The sequence below is a fragment of the Pristis pectinata genome, chromosome 1 (assembly GCF_009764475.1).
Source record: "Pristis pectinata isolate sPriPec2 chromosome 1, sPriPec2.1.pri, whole genome shotgun sequence".
Classification (NCBI taxonomy): Eukaryota; Metazoa; Chordata; class Chondrichthyes; order Rhinopristiformes; family Pristidae; genus Pristis; species Pristis pectinata.
The window spans coordinates 46,472,800-46,498,777 of NC_067405.1; the positions used below are offsets into that span (position 1 = coordinate 46,472,800).

A 25,978-nucleotide genomic window follows, 5' to 3' on the forward strand; every position below is an offset into this window, starting at 1 on the left:
ACTGCGGTGCCAGAACTGATGGGAAGTCCGCCAGGATTCTGATGAATTCGTTGTCCGACAGCGTGACAGAGTCCAGGTGTGGGGCCAGTAACTTGGCTTCGCCCAAGGAGAACGTCTGAAAAGTCTTGGCATGTACCAGCCTTTTCCCACGTAAGTCAACCAGTAGGCTGTGGGCCCGCAAGAAGTCTGCCCCTAGGAGTAGCTGGGCCACGGCGGCCAGTGTGAAGTCCCACGTGAACTGGCTGGTGCCAAACTGCAGTTGCACTGTGCGGGTGCCGTAGGTTCGTATCATGCTGCCGTTCGCAGCCCTGAGGGTGGGTCCTGGTTCCCTGTTGTGGGTGTCGTGCCCCATCGGGGGTAAAACACTGATTTCCGCTCCGGTGTCGACCAAGAAGCGGTGTCCCGACTGTTTGTCCCAGACGAACAAAAGGCTGTTTTGGTGGCCAGCCACCGTAGCCATCAGCGGCGGCTGGCCTCGGCATTTCCCGGGAACTCACAGGGTGAGCAACACCAGCAGGCTTCTGCGCCCCACCGCTGATGGTAGAAACACCACTGAATGTTGGCTCCCTCACTGTTGCCTCTAGTTTGTGCGCGCTCCGTTGCAGGGCCTGGTCTAGTCCGCCATTGGGCACGTGGCTTGGTGATCTGTGTGACGGACGCCTCGCTCTCCCTCTTGGCCTTCCACAGCACGTCTGCCCAGGCCGCCACCTTCCGAGGGTCACTGAAATCTGCTTCAGCAAGTAGCAGGTGATGTCTTCGGGCAGCTGCTCTAGAAACGCCAGCTCAAACATGAGGCAGGGCTTGTGTCCGTCAGCCAGGGACAGCATTTCGTTCATTAGTGCGGACGGTGGCCTGTCTCCCAAACTGTCCAGGTGCAGCAAGCGGGCGCCTCACTCCTGCCATGAGAGGCCGAAGGTGCAAATGAGCAGCGCTTTGAATGCTGCGTATTTGCCTTCCTCCGGTGGTGACTGAATGAAGTCCTCGACCTGGGTGGCTGTCTCCTGGTTGAGGGAGCTCACTACGTAATAGTAGCACATGGAGTCGGAAGAAATCTGTCGAATCTGGAACTGGGCCTCTGCTTGATCAAACCACAGTCAGGGTCGCAGCGTCTAGAAAGCTGACAGTTTAAGTGAAACTGTGTGAACACCTGAAAGGTCAGTCATCTTTGGTCCAAATCCCGTTTGGACCATCAGGATCACCAATGTAGCGAGGTGCTATGCACTGAGCTAAGAATGAAACATGCAGTCGGAGGTCTGAACTCGAGACTGATTTATTTTTCAACTTCCCGTGCTAGCCTTTAAATCCATTACAGATCCCACCTTCTCCAGACGGAAGTGACGCCCACGATACGTCACCAACTCTTCCCGCGCGTGGGCTTTCTCTCCTCACTGTCGAAGAAGGCGGCCCGGCGCCATTTTGCAGCCGGCCTTCCTGCCGACATGCGCTCCGTTCTCGGAGCCGGTTTGCTTGCCTCAAAGGTAGGTCGCTACGGTGTCATCCTTAACTTTATGCCTTTTGGAAATCAGGTCATCTTTTACTCGCTTAGCTATTCACAGTAACAGAAATTTTGACCGGGGTGCCCAAACTTTTGCATGCCACTGTACCTGTAGAAGCTCTTACTACCTGTTTTTATAGCATTTGCTAGTTTGTTATATACTGCTTTTAGTCATTCTTTGCAAGTTTCTAAAAAATTTCCCAATCCTCCGGCCTATTACTAATCTTTGTAACAATATTTTTTCTTTCAATTTAATACCTTAACTTCCTCGGACGGTCACAGATAGCGCATCATTTTCCTACAGCACACCCCCCCACCAAAGTAAAACTTTGATCACATTTCTGAATTATCTCCTAAAATGACTGCCACTGTGGAGCCACTAACTTACCATTTCATCTATTTTTCCTCCCCACTTTAGCCAACTCTGTCCTCACATCAATGTAGTTGCCTTTTTTTCAAGTTAAGAACACGAGCTTCTCATTCTCAAATTGAATTTGAAATTCTATCAGTCTACGATCACTCTTTCCATTATGCAACATAAGATCTAAAATAATATGCTTCCAGGTCAGATCCTCAATGACCAGGCTGCTGCTTTCCACATCTACATTTCAGTGCTTGTCTTTATTGTAACTCATAACCATTGTCCATCTCTTCCAATTCAAATCCTTAACTCTGGAGAGCATAACACAAATTGCAGTCTCCAGAAGATGCAGCATCATCAACCTTACAAATTAAAACACTAGTTCATAGACATCCCCCTGGGTTATCAGCTAGAAAATTTCATCAACTGCAGCCCACCACCTTCAACAGCAATAGATCAAGAAAGCACAAGAATAACAACTTGTACTTTTTTTGTACCTTTAATGCAAGAATAATTATCAAAAGCAAAATTTGTCAAACGATTTCATGTGCTCAACTACAGAGATTTCTTTCTTCAGCCTCTCTCATTTCATCCTACCTATAAACATTAAAAGAAACTTGTTATTTATAATTGCATCCCTTTTTACTTTGCCACCCTACTCTGTGAGGGTAGAGGGAAGACACATCCTTTGCAGGAGTGTTACCAATTAATATTAATTAATTAACTCCAAGCCATGCAAGGAGATGTTGATCATAAGCTTGGTCCTAAAGGTAGGTTTAGGTTAGCAGAATTCCAGAATTTAGGCCAATTAAATTAGGATATGAATTGAATTTCAGATAGTTGTAAAGTTGAAGAAGATTACATAGAAAGAGAGAGGCTATATTGGACTAGAAAACAAATGTGAGAATTTTGAAAATCAAGACATTCCTTAATTGGACTCAATATAGGTTGGCAAGCACAAGATAAAGGGGTGAACAGGACTTGCAAATTGGATGACAGAGAGCAGAATATTGAATAAATTTAGATAATCCAAAATCCAAAGGGAGACCAGCCAAGAGTTCACTGGAATAATTGAGTCTGAAAATAACATTTAAGCTGAGATAGGTAAGGAGTCAGTCACACTGCCAAGCTGAAAATGAGTGGTCTTAGTAATGGCACTAATGTGTGGTCTGAAGTTTGTCTCCGAAGTTCCAAACAAACTATTCCAGAAAGATACCAGTGAGGGGAACAGAGCTTGTGACTATAGAACAGAATATATTTTGCATTAATCTTACTACCATATAGTTAGGGGTAATTTTTGCTCACTCAGCAATGTACGTTATACAAGCAGTCATACAATTTAATTACAGTGGAGGGGCAAAAAGAGATGGTGTTAGGTGGAGCTAAATGTCGTCAGCAAGTGTGGTTCAGATATGTTACGGATTAGGTTACTATTGGTGAATGTCCCTTTAAGGCATAGCACAGTTGTGTGTGTGTGGCATGAATGACGACAACAGGAGACAAGGACATGATGTTGTTGTTTGGAGCAGTCAGTCAGAGAAAGAGAGAGAGAGAGACACCAGCCTGCTGGTCTCTGTATCGATGGATTAAAAACAATAACTGTGTCTGTCACTACAATCTACGTATGGATTTTTGGAATAATCCAGTGGAGTCCACTTTGTTGTTAACCTGTAGAAGGAAACAGGTATTTGTGTGGACAGCCACGTCTCGAATGCCTTTCGGGGTGGCAGATACTTCGAAACAAAGGAATGGAGATCATCAGTGATTGAGGTGTCATATGAATTCCAAAGTGGAACATTTGGATTTCGTAATTACTCTCTATTTTCTCTCTACATTTCCTCTTCAGTCAACGGTGGTTTTGCAGAAGCATTTGCTCACGTTTCACTGTATGGCTTGCTGAACTGAACTTTGAGAACTATTCCTGGACTTGGACTTTGAGAATTTGCCACAAACACACTTCAAGTTTAGTTTTTGGGGTTAATGTTTAAGATCTAACATTCTTACTTCTAACATTCTAACATTTTTACTTTTATTTTTCTTATTATCACAAGTTTAGTTTTTAAACACTTATACATGACTTGGTGTGTTTCTTTTGTTGCTGGTATGTGACAGATATTTATGAGTAACAGGTGAAAGGGGAAGCCAAGAATAGATCCTTGAGGGACAGAGATAATGGTCCAAATGCCAAAAGATAAGCCATTTTCTCTGATTTCATTGCTTTCATTGGACAAATAAAAATGGAACAAAGCATGTGAGGTCTGACCCAACTGGATGACTTTGGAAATGCACATGATAAACCATGCACAAAGCAACAAAGGAGGCAAGATGGATAAGAAGGGATAGATTATCTGTCATAAATGACATGGCACTTCATTAATGGCTTTGCTAAAAACCCTTTTGGTAATGCAGCAGGGATGAAAACCTAATGAGGAATTCAGACAGTTCTGTAAAAAGAAACTGATACAAATTTGAAAAGCTATGTGTTCAAGGACATCGGGGAGAAAAGGAAGGCTGTAAATGGGTAGTAATTTGCAAGAAAAAAAAGTGCTCCATGCTTTTTTTGAGGAAATCGGGAATAACAAGATACAGTGGGAAAGATGAGAGGAGAGAACTATTAGCAGTGTTAGCTAACATGGAGGTCAGAAATGGAAGTTAGGTGGTCAGAAGTTTAGTGGGAATGGGGTTGGTCTCAAGGATGATTGCTCAGAATGCTTGCGAAGTCACTGATGGTTTTAATGGGAACTAAAGCACCAAGGTATGGTCGTGCAGATCTATATTTGCATCGGGAACTAAAGGCGAGGAAATAGAAATTTAAAAATATATGAATTGGGAGAGAACTTTTGAAAGTAGATGTTAACTGTACAGATACAAGATATTGGAAATTATCAGTGGGTTAGGTAGCATCTGTGGAGAGAGAAACTGAGTTAATGTTTCAGGTTGACAACCCTTCATCAAAACTAATGATTCCACCCAAGTATCTTCCAATTTTATTTCAGATTTCAAGCATCGGCAGTCTTTTGCTTTTCGTATTCAGATATACGTTGGACAGGAATGCTAATGGAGGGAAACACTCATCCGGCTGAAGATATCCTCAATGAGCCAATAGAAAAGCATGTTTGCCGGAAACGTTTCTTCACTTTCCATCTGCATTACGTTAGTGGCACCTTCCCTCACTTTGATATTTTTCTTGATGCAATTTAAAAGTTATACAAAATACAATAAACTAGAATCTTGTGTTTCACATTACTGGAAAGAAACTGATATGTCTATGTATAGAATCATTGTTTGAGGGCTCCAGATGATCAATGAATCAAATTGTAGCCGACATCTGCAACTCATCACGGGCTTCTAAGGAAAGTTATAAGCCAAGTAGAATATAGTTTTGAACCTATTCTGCAGGGACAAATAGAGTGGGGTTAGGCAACTGAGATATAAATAAACTTCAAGCAGTTTTAGGAAAGCAGGCACTGACCTGCATGACATACTGCTTGTCATCACTTGACAGATATATGTTAAGTGGAATTTATTGCAGTACATGAAGACAGTAATATCAAGTGAAGGAGCCCACATGATGACATTGACTTACATGGCATAATTTGCATATCCTTATTAAATAATGCATTTGCCAATTTGCTGTAAATTGTATATCAGGACATTCACTCTTGAATACATATGCCAATCTAAAGGAAACAAAGTCAACTCCCAAGTTGGTTGGGCTGCGGGTAAGAGAAAGAGTTAATGTTCCAAATGGGACAGTCTTCATCTGATGGAGGGTCTTCAAACAGAAATTTAACTGTTTTTCTTTCCACATATACGGCATGACCTGCTAAATATTTCCAGTATTTTCTGTTTCTGTTTTAGATTTCCAGCATCTGAAGTTTCTGATTTTCAACCCCCAGTTACTTTGTTTATATCACTTTTATCAGATACTAACACTCTATTGAGAGAGTGTCACAATGACATTTTAAGGCATAGACACAACTTCCAAATAGTATCAGCCAATCATCTGCTGCAGACTTCACACAGGAAGGTAACCATCTTAAACACATTACTTTTTAAATGGTTGAATGATGCAGAATTGGTGGGTGCAATATCTAATAGTAAAAGACCTTAAGTACTACCATCAAACATTAACCCAAGGATTCACTGGGATTGATAGCTGAAATGTGATCAGAATAAAATCTGCTACCCTCACTATTAAGTGACCAAGATGAAATTGGTGAGCAGTTAAAAAGCAATGGGCTAATCACTCTCCATCAGCATGGAAACATAAGACATAAGTCTTGATTTTAGTTTAGTAAATTTCAGGGAAGATGATACAGAATAGATTGAAAGACAAAAGTGTAGTGGCTATTTCTTTTATCTTGAAGGTGTTCAATAACACATCACAAACATAAAACAGCATAATATTGACATGGTCACTAAAGAAACAGATTGGAGACTGAAACCAAAGAATTGAATTTAGGTTCATGAATTATGGGATTCAGCAATCTGTACTGAATCTTGCCCCTTTCCTATTTATATAAATGATTGGGACACAGACAACTACGATCAATACTTCAAGATAATATCAATTAAGTGGAGCAAACAATCAAGAACAGTGGAAGAAGACAGAGGCCACCAGGTTGGTATCTAATACAGTGATAAGGTAGAAAGGTCAGAAGCATTTTGGGAAAGATGGTGAAGAAGTGTAGCCAAAACAGTAAAGTTTCTAAAAGAGCAGAGAAAATGAAGTCCAATTACAAATAATTCTACCTACATGGGTAACAATACAAATAAAGGGATCAGAAAATGTAAAATAATTCTAGTTTTTACATTTGAGAATAATGTTTACAAAGCAATTAGTGAATTTGCACGAGATATTCATTGGATAGTGGTCAGAATGTTATCGGTCATTCTAATAATGCTCCGATTAAACCGATAGTAGAGTTAGCAGAATGGTAAAGATTCAATGGAACAGTATTGGAAATAATAGGTTACGAAGACAAGGAAAAGTTCAGATTTTGGGATATCATTCAAAGGATATTGTTCCAAGTTTAAAATGTATACAGAGTGTAAAAAGGTCATACCTTTTTAAATAAAAGGGCTAGGACTGACTAAGGAATAGGCCAAAAACTAAAGATTTTTTTCCTTCCCACCTGTCGAGACTTAATGAAATATAGAATATCTAGCACGCATGTATATCCAGCAATAAACAAGTCATTTTGAAAAATGTACAGGTATTTCAAAAGTATAAATGGATTTCTCGATGTTAGGAGGTCCCAAAGCATTTTATAGGCAGTGGAGTACATATGAAGTCTAGTCACGTTTCCAATGTGACAGTGACCAGATTTTTTACTTAAAATGTTGTTTGGGTAACTCACATGCTCTTCATCAGAGAACTGACAAAAAAATGGCATGTCTGACAGGGCAGGATTCTCTTGGTACAGCACTGAAATGTCACTCTAAACATTCGTCCTCTTTGCAGTGAGACTTGAAACAATAATCAGTGGCAAGATTCATATCAACTAAACCACGAATGAGAACAAAATATATAGGAAAAGGAATACCAAAGGATTAGGGTAGAATGCTCTATCTAGATACACCATCAGCGCTATACCATCAGCGCAAGGAGAATAGCCAAATAATCTCCTGTTATTGTAAGTATTATAATTCTAAAAAAAATGAACCATGCTTTCTGAATCAATAATGGGTACTGCCTAGTCTGAGATGCAATATCTGACCACTGAAAAGATTTGACATTCTAGCAACACAAAAGGTGTCACACATACATTTTCATTGCCAGTCTATGGTAAGGAACAAATTTCAATGGTAGCAAGACTCAACCTGTGGCTGGGTACTTTGTTTTCATTTCATGAATTAATGGATTCAAACAGATAATGACATTAATACAAATTCCACTGTATTCTGTATTTTGTTTTACAGATCACTGTAGCTCTCTGGTCAATCTTTGAAACAATACAGACTCTTAATGTTAGAAGTTAAAAGCCCTTTATTGTTAGAAATAAAATAATGTATTTCCTAAATCAGTACCACTAATTGAAAATAGCTTATTGTATTGTTTATGTTAAACACAAGTTGCATTATTATGTTTACCTCATATTGTCTAGATAATAACCAGATGGTTATTTCAATTCCGCAGATTAATCCAGTTTAGGATTAATGAACATAACGCACTCCAATGGTGCTTACTGAATATTTAAATACCTGTTGTTTTCTGACCACAGCCTACAGATTGTAAATAAAACAAACGTTCATTACAAGCAAACTTCCATATCTGAACTCTTCATTGTAAAATTTACTGCCAGATTATGTTTGGCAGCACACGCCCTTGAATTTAAGCAATAAACCAACAATGACCTTTCGTAATTTCTGTTAAATCGTGTAAAAACGTTTCCCAGAACTACTGTAATTCATTCCGTTAGAAAAGAATAAATAGAGACGTCATACAGCTTTGTATTCAAGTTTGTCACTGCAACTTACCAAACACACTTAGAGCCATCATTGCTGGGAATCCGATTCTCTCCGTTCGCAGCTCCTCAATGTCCAGTCAGTGGTTCATTTACGCCAATGCCAGTCACCCGCCTCATGTGCTTAAGGCCACCCCAAGCGTTCCTTCTATAAACATGAAAAAGAATTAAATGTGCTATGGATTACATATCTGAAGCTCCATCCCCTAACTTGCTAAATAACTAAGAAGAAAAACAAAACATTTTATTCCGATTAGAGGCCAGTCCGCATGAATAAAATGGAATATCTATGAAGGCTTTATGCAAAATAACTTTCTAAAACACGATTTCAAAAAGGAAATATTACAAGGGATCTGTGCCCCGTGAACCCCAGAGGTACAGGGTACGGATAAGGATCAATTACCAGTGCTGGGGATGGGATCAGACTATATCCTCCGTCCTCCATGCCGCCATTTTGCCTCAGCACATGACCATCTTCCCCCTCTGGTGCAGACCGTCAATGCGGTAACCATGACGACCTGTCTCCGCGCGCTCTTCTCCGGGGAGCCGAGCGCGAGCCGCGGTTCCCGCGCCCCGACCCGTCACCGTTGCTGCGCATTGGCAGCGCTACCCGGGCGGGGGGTCCGGTCCGGCCCGGTCCAGCCGCTGCAGGGGCATGGGGACGAAGGTGCTCTCCTGCGAAGCGCTTATCTCAGGAACTGCGGGCGCATTTTTCCCCCCTTTCTTTCTAAGATTTCGCAGGCGCAGACAAGCAGTAACATTTCCAAGCAAACGGCCATCTCAATTCGGGAGCTCTTCTACCCTGGCCCACTCTGAAGGTGACATCCGAGTTTCTGATCAAAATTAATGTCCCGGGCCGGGTTGCTGCAAAATTGTCCATGCAATAGAATAAAACATCGCATCTACCCAAAACTGACATAGAATCCGAACATTAACAACAAGCTATTCTTCTATATTGTTATGTTCATTAAAGTTGGTCAGGTGAGAGGGCCTGGGTATACCACCAGATATCTGAGCCCCACCCTCTCTATTCCCCAGACTTGTATGATCAGTGTTGCCTGAAGGGATGCTGTGAGATGAGAAAAAGCGACACCAGTGTGAGAAATAACACCAGAAAATCGCTGGAAATGCTCAGCAGGTTAGCAATACTCAAAACTGATGAAAGGTGGTTGACCTGAAATGTTAACTTTGCTTCTTACTCCACAGGTATTGCTTGACCAGTTTAGTATTTCCAGCATTTTATTTTTTTAAATTTTCAGATTACCGACATTGCAGTATTTTACTTTGTATACGCTTACTGGAATCGGAAGAACATAACTTGTGCGTGGAGGCAGCAGAGGTAGGAGAACTGAGAACTTGTGTGGATTTATAGGTAAGTATGAAGAGCTTACAGTGAGCACTGAAGGACCATAGTCAGCTGAAGTGGAAGTTGTAAGTGAATGGAGATGCTCAGGAAATAATATCAGCAGAATTGGGTATCATATGGAGTATGTGCGGAACAGAGCTCAATGGATGACATTGAATGCTTTGGAGAGGCCAATACTTATGAGATAAAGGCATCAGTCACTAATCCTATATCTCTTGATTATCTTAATATTCAAAAAAAACTATTGACTGTACCTTGAGTATATTTAGCAACAGAGCCTCCACAGCCATCTCAGATAGAGACTTCCAAAGATTTGCCCTCTCTAGGTGAAGAAATGTCTTTGTCCTGAATGGCCAACCTCCTATTTTTAAATTGTGACCCCTGAATCCATGTATTCCAGTCAGGAAAATACATCATGTTTGCATCTGTTCTGTCAAGCCCCATAATAATGTTGCATTTGTCAATAAGATCACCACATGTTCTTCTAAACTTGAGAATGCTGAGTCTTAATCTCATAGGATAAAACCTCTATCCCAGGAATCAATCTCGTGATCCTTTTTTGCATTACCCCTTTTGCAAGTATGTTCTTCCTTAGGTAGGAGGACAAACGTATACAATGTTATGCTGCGGTATTATCATTCCTTTTGCGATCCCTTCCAGATGCACCGACCATTCACCTTTCTTTTGGCACTATCCCAGGTAACTATGGGAGATGCAACACTTTTCCTTTTCCCTCTTTCTTCCCACAATCTTTACAGGTGCAGCAGTGATTCACTTGCACTTCCAATCTAACGTATGCATTCAGAGTACACAATGTGGTCTCCTCTTCAAAAAAAAACAAATGGAGACTGACTTTGTGTAGCATGTGCATTCAGTCCATAGGGGCAACCACAAGCTTCCAGTTGCTTGTCACTTTAATCTTTCATCCCATTCTGCCCTTATCTGTCTCTGGCCTCCTGCACTGTTATAATGAGACCAAATGAGGAAAAGCACCTCATCTTCCATCTGCACTGAATATTGAAGTCTGGACTCAATAATGATTTCAATATTGAGTCCAGCCTCATGGATTCATTATTGAAATCAACAGTTTCAGGCACCATGCTTTCATTTTCTGTCTCAGAACTGGTTAGTTCTGTTGTAGTTCAATCTGTAATATTGACCCGTTTTTCTTTCTCCATTAGCATTGTCTGAGCTGCTGGGCATTTCCTACAGCTTTGCATTTCGTGGTTTTTACCGGTCTCGCTGTTTGTGTTGTCTCTCTCTAATTCTCGTTAACTTACCAATCAGATGACTTCATCAACAACTTATCACTATGAAATCCCTGGCTTCACCCTATCAGAGATATTCCAATTATCTATCCCTTTTCCACTCTTTGTGCAATTTAACATTAATTTGTTTTCTTATTTTTCCAGTTCTGATAGAGTCTTTGACCTGAAATATTAACTCTTTCTCTCTGCTGCCTGATCTACTGAATGTTTCAACATTTTATGATTTTACTTTAGATTTTAAGCATCTGCAGTTTTTATATCAAGCGCATACTTTGTCTCATTACCCAGACCTACTAGTTATGATGATGGCATTACACCTGTTTACTGTGTGCTTCCTGCTAAATCACAAACTTGTATGCTAGCCTTATTCACTTGTCCTATTTGCCACTTAATCATATTCAACTCACGGTTTAAATAAATTTATTATAATCTTGCTTCTATTCTCGCAACAGCAATTTTAAGTCAATTTTTCCTTGAACAATATAAGTAATGTTTCCCCAATTACTATTGACAAAATCCTTAATAATCTTAAAAGCCTTCATTCAATTTGCACTGTTTTTTTCTGCTCCAGTGGAAATAGAAACAGGATCTCAAGTGTCTCTGCAAACTTCCGTTTCTTATCGTTGTAAATGCTGTTGTGAAGTTACACCACTTGCTTTCAATGACTTTAATATTCTCAAGGCATCAAAACTGAACACAGTACTTTACTATTTTCTTAACCAGTCTTTTGTATGAAATCAGCCTTATTTCTTTACTCTTATACTTTACTGCCCCTATTTATAAACTCAAAATAAACTATTGGCTAATTTTATGCCTTGCTCTACCTGCACTTGCACATTCAGGGAACTTCAAATCTCTTCTTCAGTTTCTTTCCACTGAGAGGAAACTTTAGCAATATATATTAACTTGATTTCAGCGGTCTTGGGACATTTAAAATCATTATCAGTCATGCTGTTTTTGGATTCAGCACTGAATAGTCTACAGATTTCTCCCTTTTTTATTTCCATCCTTTGATGTTCTACCATGCAAGGTGAAATTACATAAACTCTTTTCCCCTTTATTAACTCAATAATGCAATGCCTTAATGAGTTAGAATTGCAACATAATTTGTACATGAGCTCTGTCACCTCATTTCAAATTCCTCACTGAGATTTACAATAATGAGGATATCTGTAGATTCCATTCTAATAAGACTCACAACATAATGGGACACATTATCCTTCTACTGTAGTTCTTTTTCAAATGTTTGTGCCCAGGTTAGCACATTTCATAAATTACTTCTTTCCAACAAAAAATGTGAGATTGAGACGGTGAGGGTGCTGAGGTATTGCTAAGATCATGCTCATGACCAGTCCCAGTGCAGAAAATAATATATTCAAGCTAGGACTTGGAGAGAAAGATAGCCCATTGGAACAATATAGGACAAGATTTGATTTTAAAAAAGGGCATAGGTCAGTGTAATGCTGCATATACATATACACTGTAACCTGTGAATACATTTTGCCTTAGAACATTTATATTTCGTACTAATTTATACTGCTTTTCCTTATTTCAAATCTCTACACTTATAGGGAAGCTTCTAATGTGAAAGTTTCTTCCAATTCTCATTTGCTTATATGATTTAAAAATAAATTCTGTATTCCTCTACAATGACATATTTTCTGTTATATGGCTGATTCCCTCATTTTTTTTTACTCAAGGTTGTCACCTGACTCCTGTTGTATAATATTATAGGAGTTTAATGATATATTAAGAAAATTATCTCTGCATGCACGGTCTGCTTCCATTATACATTCTTGTGTCTACGTTTATAATGGAGGTTGCATGTGTAAGCTATTATGCTGAAAAAGCATACCCTGTGGTGGGGATACAGCATCACGACTGGCAGGAGGATGTTGACAGTTTCCATAATAAACATAGATTTTGGAATTTAGAAATATGAACTATAACATGAAAGCTATAAATACATAAACAACAATTTACTTGGTTTTCAATTTGGTCTAAATTTACTAAATTACATCTATGCATTCTAATCCAATTTTTCCCATGCATATCAGAATCAGGTTTATTATCACTGACAAATCTTGTGAAATTTGTTGTTTTGTGGTGTTACAGACTAGGTTATAATTGGTGAATGTCCCTTTAAGATGTGGGTGTGTGTGTTGGCGTGGTTACGACAACAGAAGATAAAGGACATAATGAGGTTTTTGAAGCAGTCAGTCGGAGTCAGTCAGGAGAGAGAGAGACACTAGCCTGCTAGTCTCTATCAATGGATGAAAAACAGTAACTGTGTCTGTCACTACAATCCACGTATGGATTTTTGGAGTAATCCGGTGGAGTCCACTTTGTCATTAACCTGTAGAGGGAAACAGGTATTTGTGTGGACGGCCACGTCTCGGATGCTTTTCGGGGTGGCAGGTACTTCGGAACAAAGCAGTGGAGTTCACTCTGTTGTTGACCTGTAGAAGGAAACAGGTATTTGTGTGGACTGCCATGATTTGAGAACTTTTCGGGGTGAGGAAGATGCGGTGGAGTAGTCACTGCTGAGTAGACACTGAGGTGTCGTTTGGGTTCCAAAGTGGAACACTTGGATTTCATAATTACTGTCTATTTTCCCTCTACATCTTACGGTGGTTTTGAAGAAGCCTTTGCTCACATTTCACCTTATAGCTTGCTGAACTGAACTTTAAGAACCATTCCTGGACTTGGAGTTTGGGAATTTGCCGCACACACACACACACACACACACACACACACACACACACACACACACACACACACACTTCGAGTTTAATTTTTGGGGTTAATGTTTAAGATTAAAATTTTTACTTCTAACACTCTAACATTTTTACTTTTATTTTTCTTTTTATCATAAGTAGTTATTAATAAAGTAGTTTTTAAACACTTATACATGACTCGGTGTGTTTCTTTTGTTGCTGGTTCGTAACAGTGGCAAGACATAAAGACATAAAAATTACTATAATTTACAAAAATAAATAAATAGTGCAAAAGAGGAATACTGAGGTAATGTTCATGGGTTCATGGACTGTTTAGAAATCTGATGGTGGAGGGGAAGAAGCTGTTGCTGAAACATTGAATGAGAGTCTTCGGGTTCCTGTACCTCCTCCCCGATGGTTGTAACATGAAGAAGGCATGTCCTGGGTGGTGAGGGACCTTAATGATAGATGCTGCCTTCTTGAGGCACCACGTCTTGAAGATGTCCTGATTTAAACCTGCATCACCCAATACTGAACATGCTCATGCAAATGTTTTCAAATAGATTTTCCTCTGTAAACAATTACCTGTAAAATTGTAGCACTGACATTCTTCTACTAAATTATTGGTATTGGTTTATTATTGTCACTCGTATCGAGGTACAGTGAAAAACTTGTCTTGCGTACTGTTTGTACAGATCAATTCATTACACAGTGCAGATAAATTGAGTTAGTACAGGTAAAAACAGTAACAGAGTACAAAGTGTCACAGCTACAGGGAAGTGCAGTGCAGGTAGACAATAAGGTACAAGGTCACAACAAGATAGATTGTGAGGTCAAGAGTCCATCTCATCGTATAAGGGAACAGTTCAATAGTCTTATCACAGTGGGATAGAAGCTGTCCTTGAGCCTGGTGGTATGTGTCTTCAGGCTCCTGTATCTTCTGCCTGATGGGAGAAGAGAGAATGACCCGGGTGGGTGGGGTCTTTGATTATGCTGGTTGCTTCACCAAGACAGCGAGAGGTATAGACAGAGTCCATGGAGGGGATGCTGGTTTCCATGACGCGCTGGGCTGTGTCCACAACTCACTGAGGTTTCTTGTGGTCCTGGACAGAGCAGTTGCCATACCAAGCTGTGATGCATCCAGATAGGATGCATCGATAAAAGTTGGTGAGTGTCAAAGGGGACATGCCAAATTTCTGTAGCCTCCTGTGGAAGTAGAGGTGCTGGTGAGCTTTCTTGGCCATGGTGTCTATGTGGTTGGACCAGGACAGGCTATTGGTGATGTTCACTCATAGGAACTTGAAGCTCTCAACCCTCTCGAGCTCAGCACCATTGATGTAGACAGGTGCATGTACACCACACCCTTTCCTGAAGTCAATGACCAGCTCTTTTGTTGACATTGAGGGAAAGGTTGTTGTCATGACACCATGCCACCAAGCTCTCTATCTCCTTCCTGTACTCCAACTCAACGTTATTTGAGATACAGCCTCCTAAGGTGGTATCATGTGCAGACGTAGATGGAGTTAGAGCAGAATCTGGTCACGCAGTCATGTGTATATAGGGAGTAGAGTAGAGGGCTGAGGATGCAGCCTTGTGGGGCACCAGTGTTGAGAATAATTGTGCCGGAGGTATTGCTGCCTATCCTCACTGATTGTGGTCTGTTGGTCAGGAAGTCAAGGATCCAGTTACAGAGGGAGGTGTTGACTCCCAGGTGGCAGAGTTTGATGATGAGTTTGCTTGGAATTATAGTACTGAAGGCGGAGCTGTAGTCAATAAACAATAGTCTAACGCAGGTGTCTTTACTGTCCAGATGCTCTAGAGCTGAGATGGCATCTGCTGTAGACCTGTTACGGCGATAGCCGAATTGCAATGGGCCAAGGTTGTTTGGGAGGCTGGAGTTGATACGTGCCATGACCAGCCTCTCAAAGCACTTCATGATGGTGGATGTCAGAGCCACTGGTCAGTAGTCATTAAGGCATGTTACCTTGCTTTTCTTCAGTACCGGGATGATAGTGGTCTTCTTAAAACAGGTGGGAACCTGAGATTGAAGCAGGGAGAGGTTAAATATGTCTGCAAATACTCCCGCCAGCTGATCAGCACAAGATCCGAGCACTCGGCCAGGGACAGCATCTGGGCCAGATGCTTTCCTCGGGTTCACTCTCCAGAAGACTGATCTTACGTGCTCGATGGTGACCACGGGTTCAGTTGCACTGGAGCTAATCAGGGTGGGTGGTGACAATCCACTCCCCTTCTGTTCAAAACACGCATAGAATGCATTAAGCTCATCAGGAAGGGATGCGCTGTTGTTAACTATGCAGCCCGACTTCGTTCTGTAGCCCGATATAGCATGTACGCCCTGCCATAACTGACGGCTGGTCTAGGACTCTTATTTTGAACCGGTATTGTCTCTTGGCATTCCTGTTAGCTTTCTGGAGGTCATATCTCGATTTCTTGTACCGGTCAGGATCACCAGATTTGTGTATAGCAGTTCTCGACTTCAGTAGGAAGTGGATCTCCCAGTTCATCCATGGTTTCCGGTTTGGGAACACCCATATTGTCCTCTTTGGTTCACAGTCCTCAACACACTTGCTGATAAGGTCTGTGATGGTGGTGACATACTCATCTAGGCTGACAGCTGAGTCTTTGAACATGGACCAGTCCACTGACTCAAAGCAGTCGCGTAGAAGCTCATCTGTTTCCTCAGACTAGCACTGCACGACTCTCTGTACTGGGTCCTCCTGTTTCAGTTTCTGTTTGTATGCAGAATGTTTGGATGATATAGGATTTCCTGTCCAAATAGGAACCCAAGCCAAAGCACACTTCAAGCATTGCTGGTTTTGATCTGCAGTAGCTGGTATGTTAGACCCATTGCTTTTTGCTTTGCTAATTACTTCTTGGAAATTCCCTTTCATACCTCAGAAGGACCAGGGAGGAGCTTTTACCAGTTACTGTGACTCTATTCCAGATCCTGACCAATTCTTGTGGTAGGGACGCTATGTATTTAAGGTGCACTCTTAAATTTAAAAAAAAGATAAATTTTAAAACAAGGTTTTCTAACCACGTGGTCAAAATATTGAAGCTAATAATTGTAACTGAAGCAAAGTGAAAAATGAAGCATTTTATTCAACATTTGTCATAATTTTCTATAATTAATAGATCCTAACACTATTTCAAAAATATAATTTCAAAATGGCACATAATTTATTTAAGGAAGTAGCACATTTTGATGGGTATAATCAGTCATTTGGCTTTACATTTTTGGTTCTATGCTCTTGCATGTAGTTTGTTTTATCCCTGAGATCACTGTCAGTACATCACGAACAAAATGAAGTTGTATGATGTACTTCTCAAATTCACTGGAGGGCGCTGTAATCTTAAGAACCCTTAAGCATTGATGGTGCATATAAATGCAGACTTCAGAGAGATACCGTGAATAAAATAAACAGTTAACAAGAAAACTGGTAAAAGCAGCTTACATTCACATTATTGTTAAAGAAAAATGTGTAATAAGATAGAAATTCTTTACTAGTAAACTGAAATTTGAAGCAGTGTTTTTAATTGTAAAAAAGGTGTTTTCTGCAATTAACATCAAATAAAGGAATTATATTCTCAGTAGTTGCCTGTTTCAACCCTTGCATCCCAAAAGGTTACTAAGTAACAGCTACCAATTAGAAAAACCACATATGACTGTGTTAGAAGTGCTAAGGGAAAGAAAAAAAAACAGGGTTCCAACTGGATGAGGAGGTGTTGATTAAGGAGTGAATGTGATGTGAGGAAGGAATCCCGAGGGAAGATGGTTTGATTGTAAAAGCAACCAAGTGCAAATAGAATGGTGCTAGTGGCCGACATGAAGGGACTAAGGAAGAGGCAAGTGTCTGTCTCTAATGAGACTGAGAGGTGGTGAAATGTGGATGATGAAGGAAGGAAGGGAATTAGAGAGTACTGGGAAAGGGATGAAGAGCTGCTGCAATTTATTCCAACGAGGGAAGGATAAGTAGGAGTAGCACCTACCTGTTCTACTGCCAGGCAAATATTGATGCAATTCCTTCATTGTATTTGTGTCTTGGAGGTGACATTACTAGACCTGATAACCTCTGAAACCTCTCTACGTTGCCTGGTAGATGAAATATTTGGCACTTGCGAGGAACTGAGATTTCTTCTCTGCTCTCAAGTCTTCCATGATGCTTCTAAAAGGGTTTCTAAGAACTTTGGGGCCTGCCTGCAACTTATTTCAGAAAAGATTCTTCTTTCAGTGTCTTGGAAATGAAATAAACATTAAGGAAATCAGAAGATTTAAATCCTCAGATGATTATCCAAGATATTAGTGATTTTAGGTGTATAACCTTGACATTATTTTAACCTCTTGCTGATTGTGAAACCTAATATATATTGATCTGCTTTCAGTCAGCTTAAACAATTTCTTATAAAGAGGTTCTAGTAAAGGCTGAATTAACCCATTTTTAAAATTACTTTTATGAATTAGGTTATACCGGGTCGGGAAATGAAATAGCCCTGGAATTCCTTTATCACAGTCCTTCAGTAGCCCCTAAACTAATCCATTTCAAACTGATTTATGTGGAATTTCTAGACTTGTTTCCACTCATGAATTACTCCATCATATTCCAATTCCTTATCAACTGGAACACTTCCATGGATTCCAGGTTTCTGAATAGACCCTCATTGTTCATTTTCTCAGTTATCACACAGGTCTGATCTATACTAATAGCTAGGTATCCCACTGTTGAGAGGGATTTTAATACCCTTTTGGTTCTTAGTGGAGTGGATAAAGGTCTTTTGTTTTCCAAGTAATGAATGGACAAGACTCTGATTCTGGCTCCAGGTTGATTTGCATACATACCTTTATCACTGGTGGGAAGCATTGATTAAACTGTGTTAAAATTAAGTATCATTTAATGCAGTAAACTGGATTCAGTCCAATGCTCGCTCTCACTGTTTGATTTTAATTATCTGAGCTACTACTGCTGTCTGTTCCTCATCTCCCTTGATGAAATGCCTGGCAACTTGTCACTTCCCCCAACACTAGCTGATTTTATACTTGGATTAAGATTTTAACCCACTAATTTTTCTTCCATGCAAAAATTTCTTTGAAACTTCTCTACAATGCTACGCACTGGTAAATGTTCTCTGTTTACTCCAAACTGCTTTTTGTACACCCAGTCCAGATCAAGGGTTTCAACATAAAATGTCAAGTGTCCATTTCCCTCAACAGACGCTGCCTAACCCACTGAGTTCCTTCCTTTTTTGCTCCAGATTCCAGCAACTGCATTCTCTTGTGACTCCATTTTATACAACCCTTTCAGGTTTACATTAACAACAGCTATGTCAATCAATAAGAGCAATTTATATCACGTATTCAATGTAATGAAACTTCCCAACGCCCTTCAAGCAGCATATTTGAACAAAATTTGACGTCACAGGCCTTGGTCACCAATAGTGAATCAACAGAAATCAGGACACTGCAAGTTTCCAGATCTGATGAGTGCTGAAATTCTGCAGGGTTGCAGAGGGAAGATAGAGGGAAAGAAAGGAAATTGAAAACTAGAGTAAGAATTTTAAATTCTAAATGCCATCGTCCCAGTGCTAATATAGGTTTGTGGACTTGGAGGTGATGTGTAATTAGTGTTCTGAAATGGACAGCAGAGTTATGGCTGTGCTGAACATTATGGAGCATGAAATGAAGAATAAATGGCAAGAAGGCATTCTAAACAGGAGTAGGGTTTAACTGCTGTTGTGTGAACATTGGAAGTTAGCATCAGTTTACATGGCAGCAGTCTCCCAATTTATTGTATTCCAAATTTTAGGAAAAAGGGATCCTAATATTTATTTGAAGGAAATTTCTGCTCATTCAAAACTACACATTAGGTAAGCAGTGTGACAAATCAGAAGTTGTACTCCTCATCTCACCTTTTTTTTTGCTAATTACCAATAATGCATACTTAAATAAAATGCTACACTTGCTGGAAATTTAAAATATAAACAGCTGTTGTAAAAACTCAGCAAGGCAGTCAGCATCTTTAGAGAGAAAAACAAACTTAACATGTCATGATGATGATGCTTCATCTTTGTCTTTTTACTGACCTTGTTTCCAGTTTCTCCGTACTTGCTCTTTCATGATCTTGATTGACTCTCTTAAGTCTTCCATTCAACCTTTTGTCATGCAAATCTTCACCTTTCAACATGCCATTAGCACCTTTAGCCATCTTGACCTGATGTACTGATTTCCCTCTCTAAAAATCATATTCTGTCTTTACTTGCATTGCTACTTTTAAGTTTCCCTAAAACTTAAGTCATCAACCAACCTGTTTTCACTGTTCACCATTCACTTCTTCTGTGTGAAGCACACTGGGATACTTGGTACATTAAAGGCACTGTGAGAAAGTAAGTAGTTTTCTGTTTGCATTAATTAGTATTAATAAAGAGAAAGTCCCCTGTTTAATATTGTCGTTGGAAAAGAATGGATACCACAGTCATAAAAATAGACCTCTTTTTCAGGTAGTTAAATCAAATCCAGTCCTGCTGAATAGGTAGTAATCTCTGTAGAGTAGCAACATCCAACATGGTAGTGAGCAGGAATTTGTGAAATAAAATTTGACAATGCCATCTTTGTTAAATTAATAATACTCTTGCTTCATTAGCAGCCAATTCAAATTATATTCTGAGGTCACGATCAAGGTTGATAGTACTTTGGTACTACAGATTTAATACACTGTTGAATATGCTGTTTTTCAGATGAGTTGTCCATCTTCCCTTGAAAGCAATTTTTAAAGATCTCAAGACATTATTTAAGAAGAGAAAGAACATATAGTACTAATCCTCCCTTAATCAACAACACAGTCAGATTACGGTATTTATCTTATTATCTTACTGTTTTATAGCCTTTTTCTGATTTATTGTAATCTCCTTCCCAGCCTCTGAACTCCCACTCTTCACATCTCTGCCAAATAAAGAGCTTAAAATTATACTGTAATATTTAACACCGCAAAGACACCCTGATACATTTATTAAGTGCTGTCACTATTATTTGGTGGACAAATGCAGCAGCCAGTTTTTGTACCACAAGATCTCACAAATAGTAAATGAATGAATAATCGCATAATCTATTCCATACTGATGGGAGAATGCAAGCAGGATATAAAATCATTTATTCACTGACTCTACTCAAAACGAGAAAGCAAAAGATACATAAATACATTTTATAGGTTTTTTTTATCAATTACTAGTAAAATATATTTGATCCAGCACTAATTTTTCCTACCAAAGTTTAGAGTATGTTGTACATCTGGGCAGGCACGGTAGTGTAGCAGTTAGCGTAACGCTATTACAGCGCCAGCGACCCAGGTTCAATTCCTGCTGCTGTCTGTAAGGAGTTTGTACGTTCTCCCCGTGTCTCCGTGGGTTTCCTCCGGGTGCTCCGGTTTCACAAGATCACAAGACAAGGGAGCAGAAGCAGGCCATTCAGCCCATCGAGTCCGCTCCAAGGAAAAGGGAGAAAAGAAATGAGAAATGGGGAATGGGGGGGGAAACAAAAACAAATTAAAAAAACCTATTCTAATCCCAATTTCCGGCCTTATCCCCATATCCCTTGATACCCTGACTATTTAGATATCTGGCCTCCACTGCTGTACATGGCAAGGAGTTCCACAAATTCACCACCCTCTGGCTAAAGAAATTTCTCCTCATCTCTGTTTTGAAATTGTACCCTCTAATTCTAAGATTGTGCCCTCTGGTCTTGGACTCACCCACCAAGGGAAACAGCCTAGCCACACCTACTCTGTCTTTTCCTATCAACATTTTAAATGTCGCTATGAGGTCCCCTCTCATTCTTCTGTACTCCAGTGAGTACAGTCCAAGAGCCGACAAACGCTCATCATACGTAAGCCCTTTCATTCCTGGAATCATCCTCGTAAATCTCCTCTGAACCTTCTCCAACGTCAGCACATCCTTCCTAAGATGTGGGGCCCAAAACTGCGCACAATATTCCAAATGAGGCCTCACTAGTGCCCCGTAGAGCCTCATCAACACTTCCTTACTTTTATACACTTTTATTCCTCCCACATTCCAAAGACATACGGGTTAGGAAGTTGTGGGCATACTGTGTTGGTGCTGGAAGCATGGAGATACTTGTGGGCTGCCCCCAGAACACTCTATGCAAAAGATGCATCTCATTGTGTGTTTCGATGTATATGTGACTAATAAAGAAATCTCATCTTACATCTGTTTTAAGTATCTTTATAATTAGATGTGCAACTACCAATGACATCAAATAGGGTAGGACTTGCACAGTTGATGGTAGTGTTCTGAGACATGTTGATGAACAGAGGAAACTTGAAATTCAATGCAGGTCGTTATGGTGGTGAATGAGGCATATGGCATACTTGCCTTTAGAGAATATAAAAGTTGGGATGTTATGTTGCAATTTTACAAAACACTGGTTAGACTACACTTGGATTATTGTGTGCAGTTCTGGTTGCCAAATATAGAAAGGATGTGGTTGCACTGGAGAGAGTATAGAGGAGATTGACCAGGACGTTGCCTGGATTGGAGCACTTTAATTATGGGGAGAGACCGGATAGGCTGGGTTTGATTCCCTGGAATTTAGGAGGCTGAGAGATGACCTGATAGACATATATAAGATTACAGGAGGCATAGATAGCGTAGATAGTCAGAACCATTTTCCCATGTTAGATGTATCAAAGAAAGAATGCATGGATTTAAGGTAAGAAGGAATTTTGAAGGGATTTGAGGGGAAAACTTTTTTACACCGAGAGTTGTTGACATCTGGAATTTGCTACCAGAGGAGGTAGCGGAGCCAGGTAAAGCCATTATGTTTAAGGGACACTTAGGCAGGCACCTAAATAGGCAAGGTACAAGGATACAGACCTATTTCAGGCAAATGGGATTAGTCTAGATGGGCATAAAGGTCGGTAAGGTCGTGATGGACTGAAGGGCCCATTTCTGTACCGTACAACTACGACAATGGTATCAATTACTTTACATTTCTCCCTATGATATCCAAAGGTAAAAAATGCATACATAAGTTTCATACATTGTCTAAAGCAAAAATACATTAATAATTGTTGTATATGATATGTCTAGGTAATGAAAAATAACTCATCACTTTCAAATATAAAACAGTGAATAAAATAATGTAGCATTAGTTTCAGAAATAGCCTTATCTGGATTAATATTAGGTTAATACAGAAGGAATTAATAAAAAATGTGCTATCAGCTCATGTAGTAATGTCAACACAGAACTTTCTGCTTATTTAGAGAAATATATATGAATAATACATGAAAATGCATACAAAAGGAAGAAGACTGAATATTTTGTGTCCAAAATACTAAGATCATTTAAGCATGTCCTTGCTCACCAATCAAGTTAAAGGGTCTGACCCATTAAAAAATTGTGTGTTAATGACATAAATTAATATTAAATATCCAAACTGCCAACTAGAACTCTGCTGCGATTAATGGAGCATCTAGTAATCTCAAGATGGAAAGATGAATACACCCAGTTTTTAATTTAAAATACTTTAGAACCATATTTTTCAGATCAGCTTGGAGATGTTCTAGTGTTGTTTTTAAAATGTGGGCATTAAGTTCTGCCTTCAAAGACCATAATTTTTTTCAAAAGTTCAAATAGAAGAAAGCAAATTTAATGACACCCTCCAAAGATGCTGGCTGTTTTACTGGCCAAAAATGTTTCCAATACGTAGAAATGCATTTTAAAACTTTGCCTGATTGTGTCTCAGTTGGTGGGAGAGGAATGGCTGATGTGAACAGTGGGTTAGTGTGCCCAGTCATTTGGTGCTGATACAGTATTTCTCAGTTCTGAAGCATAAAATCAAGAATAAAAAGTAATTCCAGTTGGGAAAGCAAGCATCTCTAAAAACATTTTCATAGATCAATCCCTGGACAATAAACAAATTCTTTTAAAACAATGTTTTTAAAAGGAAAATACAGGTAACTATTACAGAATCATTTAATTGCTGATAAATCTTGTTGGGTTTGGATAGACTAAGCTGACAAAATTATTTAAAATGGTGTAAAAGTATAGTTTAGAAATAACTGAGAGTTTGGAATTCATCATTATTGGAAAAAAAATCCATTAAAACTTGTGTAGTGGAAAATGTATAGGTACGTGCAGCAAAAAAAAACAAGCTACTGAAACTCTCAATTATGTCCTTTTCATCATCAACAATTAATGCTCCATTCCCTTACTTCCATGGTTGTCTCCTATCTTCCACACTCTAAACTCAGATGCCTACGTCCTATTCCCACTGAGAAATAATGACTTATTAATCACGTCTTTGGCTGCCAGTCACCAGAGCCTGTAGTTCACAATTCTTATTCTCAGGTTGCCATTTGCTATTTCTATAACTCCTAACGCCACACTAATCAATAGAACTTCCTGTTCGGCTAACTTTCCTCTGTTTGTACATTGTTGCTCCTTAATTACATTATCTTGGTTGCACACCCATGAATTCCCTCCTCAAACCCATTTCCCCACCCAGCTTCATGTCCATTTTTTTGTCCAGTTATGCCTGTGTGAAATACATTGAGACATTTCTCTAACGTTAATGGTGGCATGTAAATGTGAAAGGTTAGTTGTGTAATTTCAAGAAGGAGGAATCTTGTCCTGGAACCCAGTGTGGTCAAGGTCTGTTATTCATGTTTACTCTGATGAAGTCGCTAAGTTTTCTCTGCAGCTCTAGTGATGAGGAAGATGGCGCATAATGCCATTGCCTCCTCTTCCCAGGTAGCATGAATTATATGTGTAGATGGTTTGGGGCAAGCATATGCAGGAGTCCGAGCACATCAACTTCAGTTTTCTCAGTGATTGACATGTGTCAAATGGGTGTGTCAAGCCTTATTCCTTTCTAACTGTAGTGTTGCCTCATCAGATGCTGAAGTGTATTTCCAAAAGCTTTTGTAACTATTCTTTTTAACTACCAGTTAAGACTGCTGGAAGACTTAATTCTTCTACATTGTTTTAAGCGCAGCACACTCCACCAGAAATAAAATTGGAAAATTCTGGAAATATTTGGCAGGTCAGGCAGCATCCGTGATGAGAGAGAAACGGGGTTAACATTTCAAGTTAACGTTTCAACACTAATTTGTATATTTGATTTATTAAAAACGTTTTGATGAGCTGCTGCACTATGGAGTATTAAGTAGCCGAGTCTTGTCAGACTTGTCAGCAAATTTTGGGTTGGATTAATAAAAGGCTGCATTCCCAACAATCACAACAATTGAAATAAAAAGAGAAAATGCTGCTCAGGCAGCATCTACGGAAAGAGTAAAAGAGTTAATACGTCAGATTAAAGGATTTTATCAGAACTGGAAAAGAGAGAAAACAAGTTGCAGAGAAAGTGTGGCAGAGATGGATAGGACAATGGGAATATCTCTGATAATATCAGGGCAAGGGATAATCTTTAATTGAAGTCACCCGGTCAATGAATCAATGGGGGCAGTTAAAGTGAATCTAAACAAAGGAACATAAAAGCTATGAAATGAGAGTACTCAGAGAGTGGGAACACAAACAAAGAAACATAAAGGTTGAAAATCCTTTGTTCAGATTCATTCTCTCTAACTGCCCCCATTAACCCATTCAATGCATGACCTCTACAATTTATTGCCATGGCAACCCCGGGCTTGCCCCATCAGAGATATTCCATTTTTCCTATCTGTCCATCCCCTACTTTCTCTAGAATATAAAAATCAACTTGTTTTCTCTCTTTCCCAGTTCTGATGCAGGGTCTTCAGTGTTAACTCTGTTTCTCTTTTTGCAGATGCTGCCTTATCTGCTGAGTGTTTCTGGCATTTTCTGTTTTTATTTCAGATTTCCAGCAACTGCAGTTTTTTTTGATTTTCAATCACAACAAATTACACAATATAGAGCTTTAATTTTAGTAAAAATAATCCAGGATACCTTTATTCAAAATTTGACACCAGGGTATAGAAGAGGATATTAGAACAATTGAAAGTGCTAGGATTTAAGGAGTGTCTTCAAGTGGGATTGAGATGCAGAAAGATTTAAGGGAGGAAGTTAAGAATCATAAGGAGGGACAGTCACTGGACTTCTATCCAGGGAGGAGATGCAACAATACAGCCAAGTTTTAAAAATCATGATAATTTGTATGCTATGCAACTCCACATTGTAAAAATCTCCCTTATGGTTTCTGGAAGAGGAAAAGGGTGTGGGGGCAGTACTGGGCAAATGAACAGCTGCAGTTTGGATGTCTTTGGATTGGTGCCCTGATAATCTAGCCTGGATTAT

The 25,978-nt window shown here is 39.6% G+C and overlaps 1 protein-coding gene across 8 annotated transcripts in view; it reads right to left on the minus strand.

The window, feature by feature from the left end:
• chn1 (chimerin 1) overlaps nt 1-9,027 on the minus strand; it is a 92,220-nt gene extending 83,193 nt beyond the window's left edge. For 2 of the 8 annotated variants that reach the window (XM_052015313.1, XM_052015295.1), the window contains exons 1-2: nt 8,730-9,027; nt 8,340-8,474 (exon numbers count right to left, since the gene is read on the minus strand). In XM_052015313.1, the coding sequence (XP_051871273.1) occupies nt 8,340-8,361 (22 nt within the window). In that variant the 5' untranslated portion in view covers nt 8,362-8,474; nt 8,730-9,027. Of the gene's footprint in view, nt 1-8,339; nt 8,475-8,729 lie in introns of those variants that run through there. The other 6 variants (XM_052015346.1, XM_052015322.1, XM_052015327.1 and 3 more) reach the window with 5 other exon arrangements.
• Nucleotides 9,028-25,978: the final 16,951 nt, after the last annotated feature.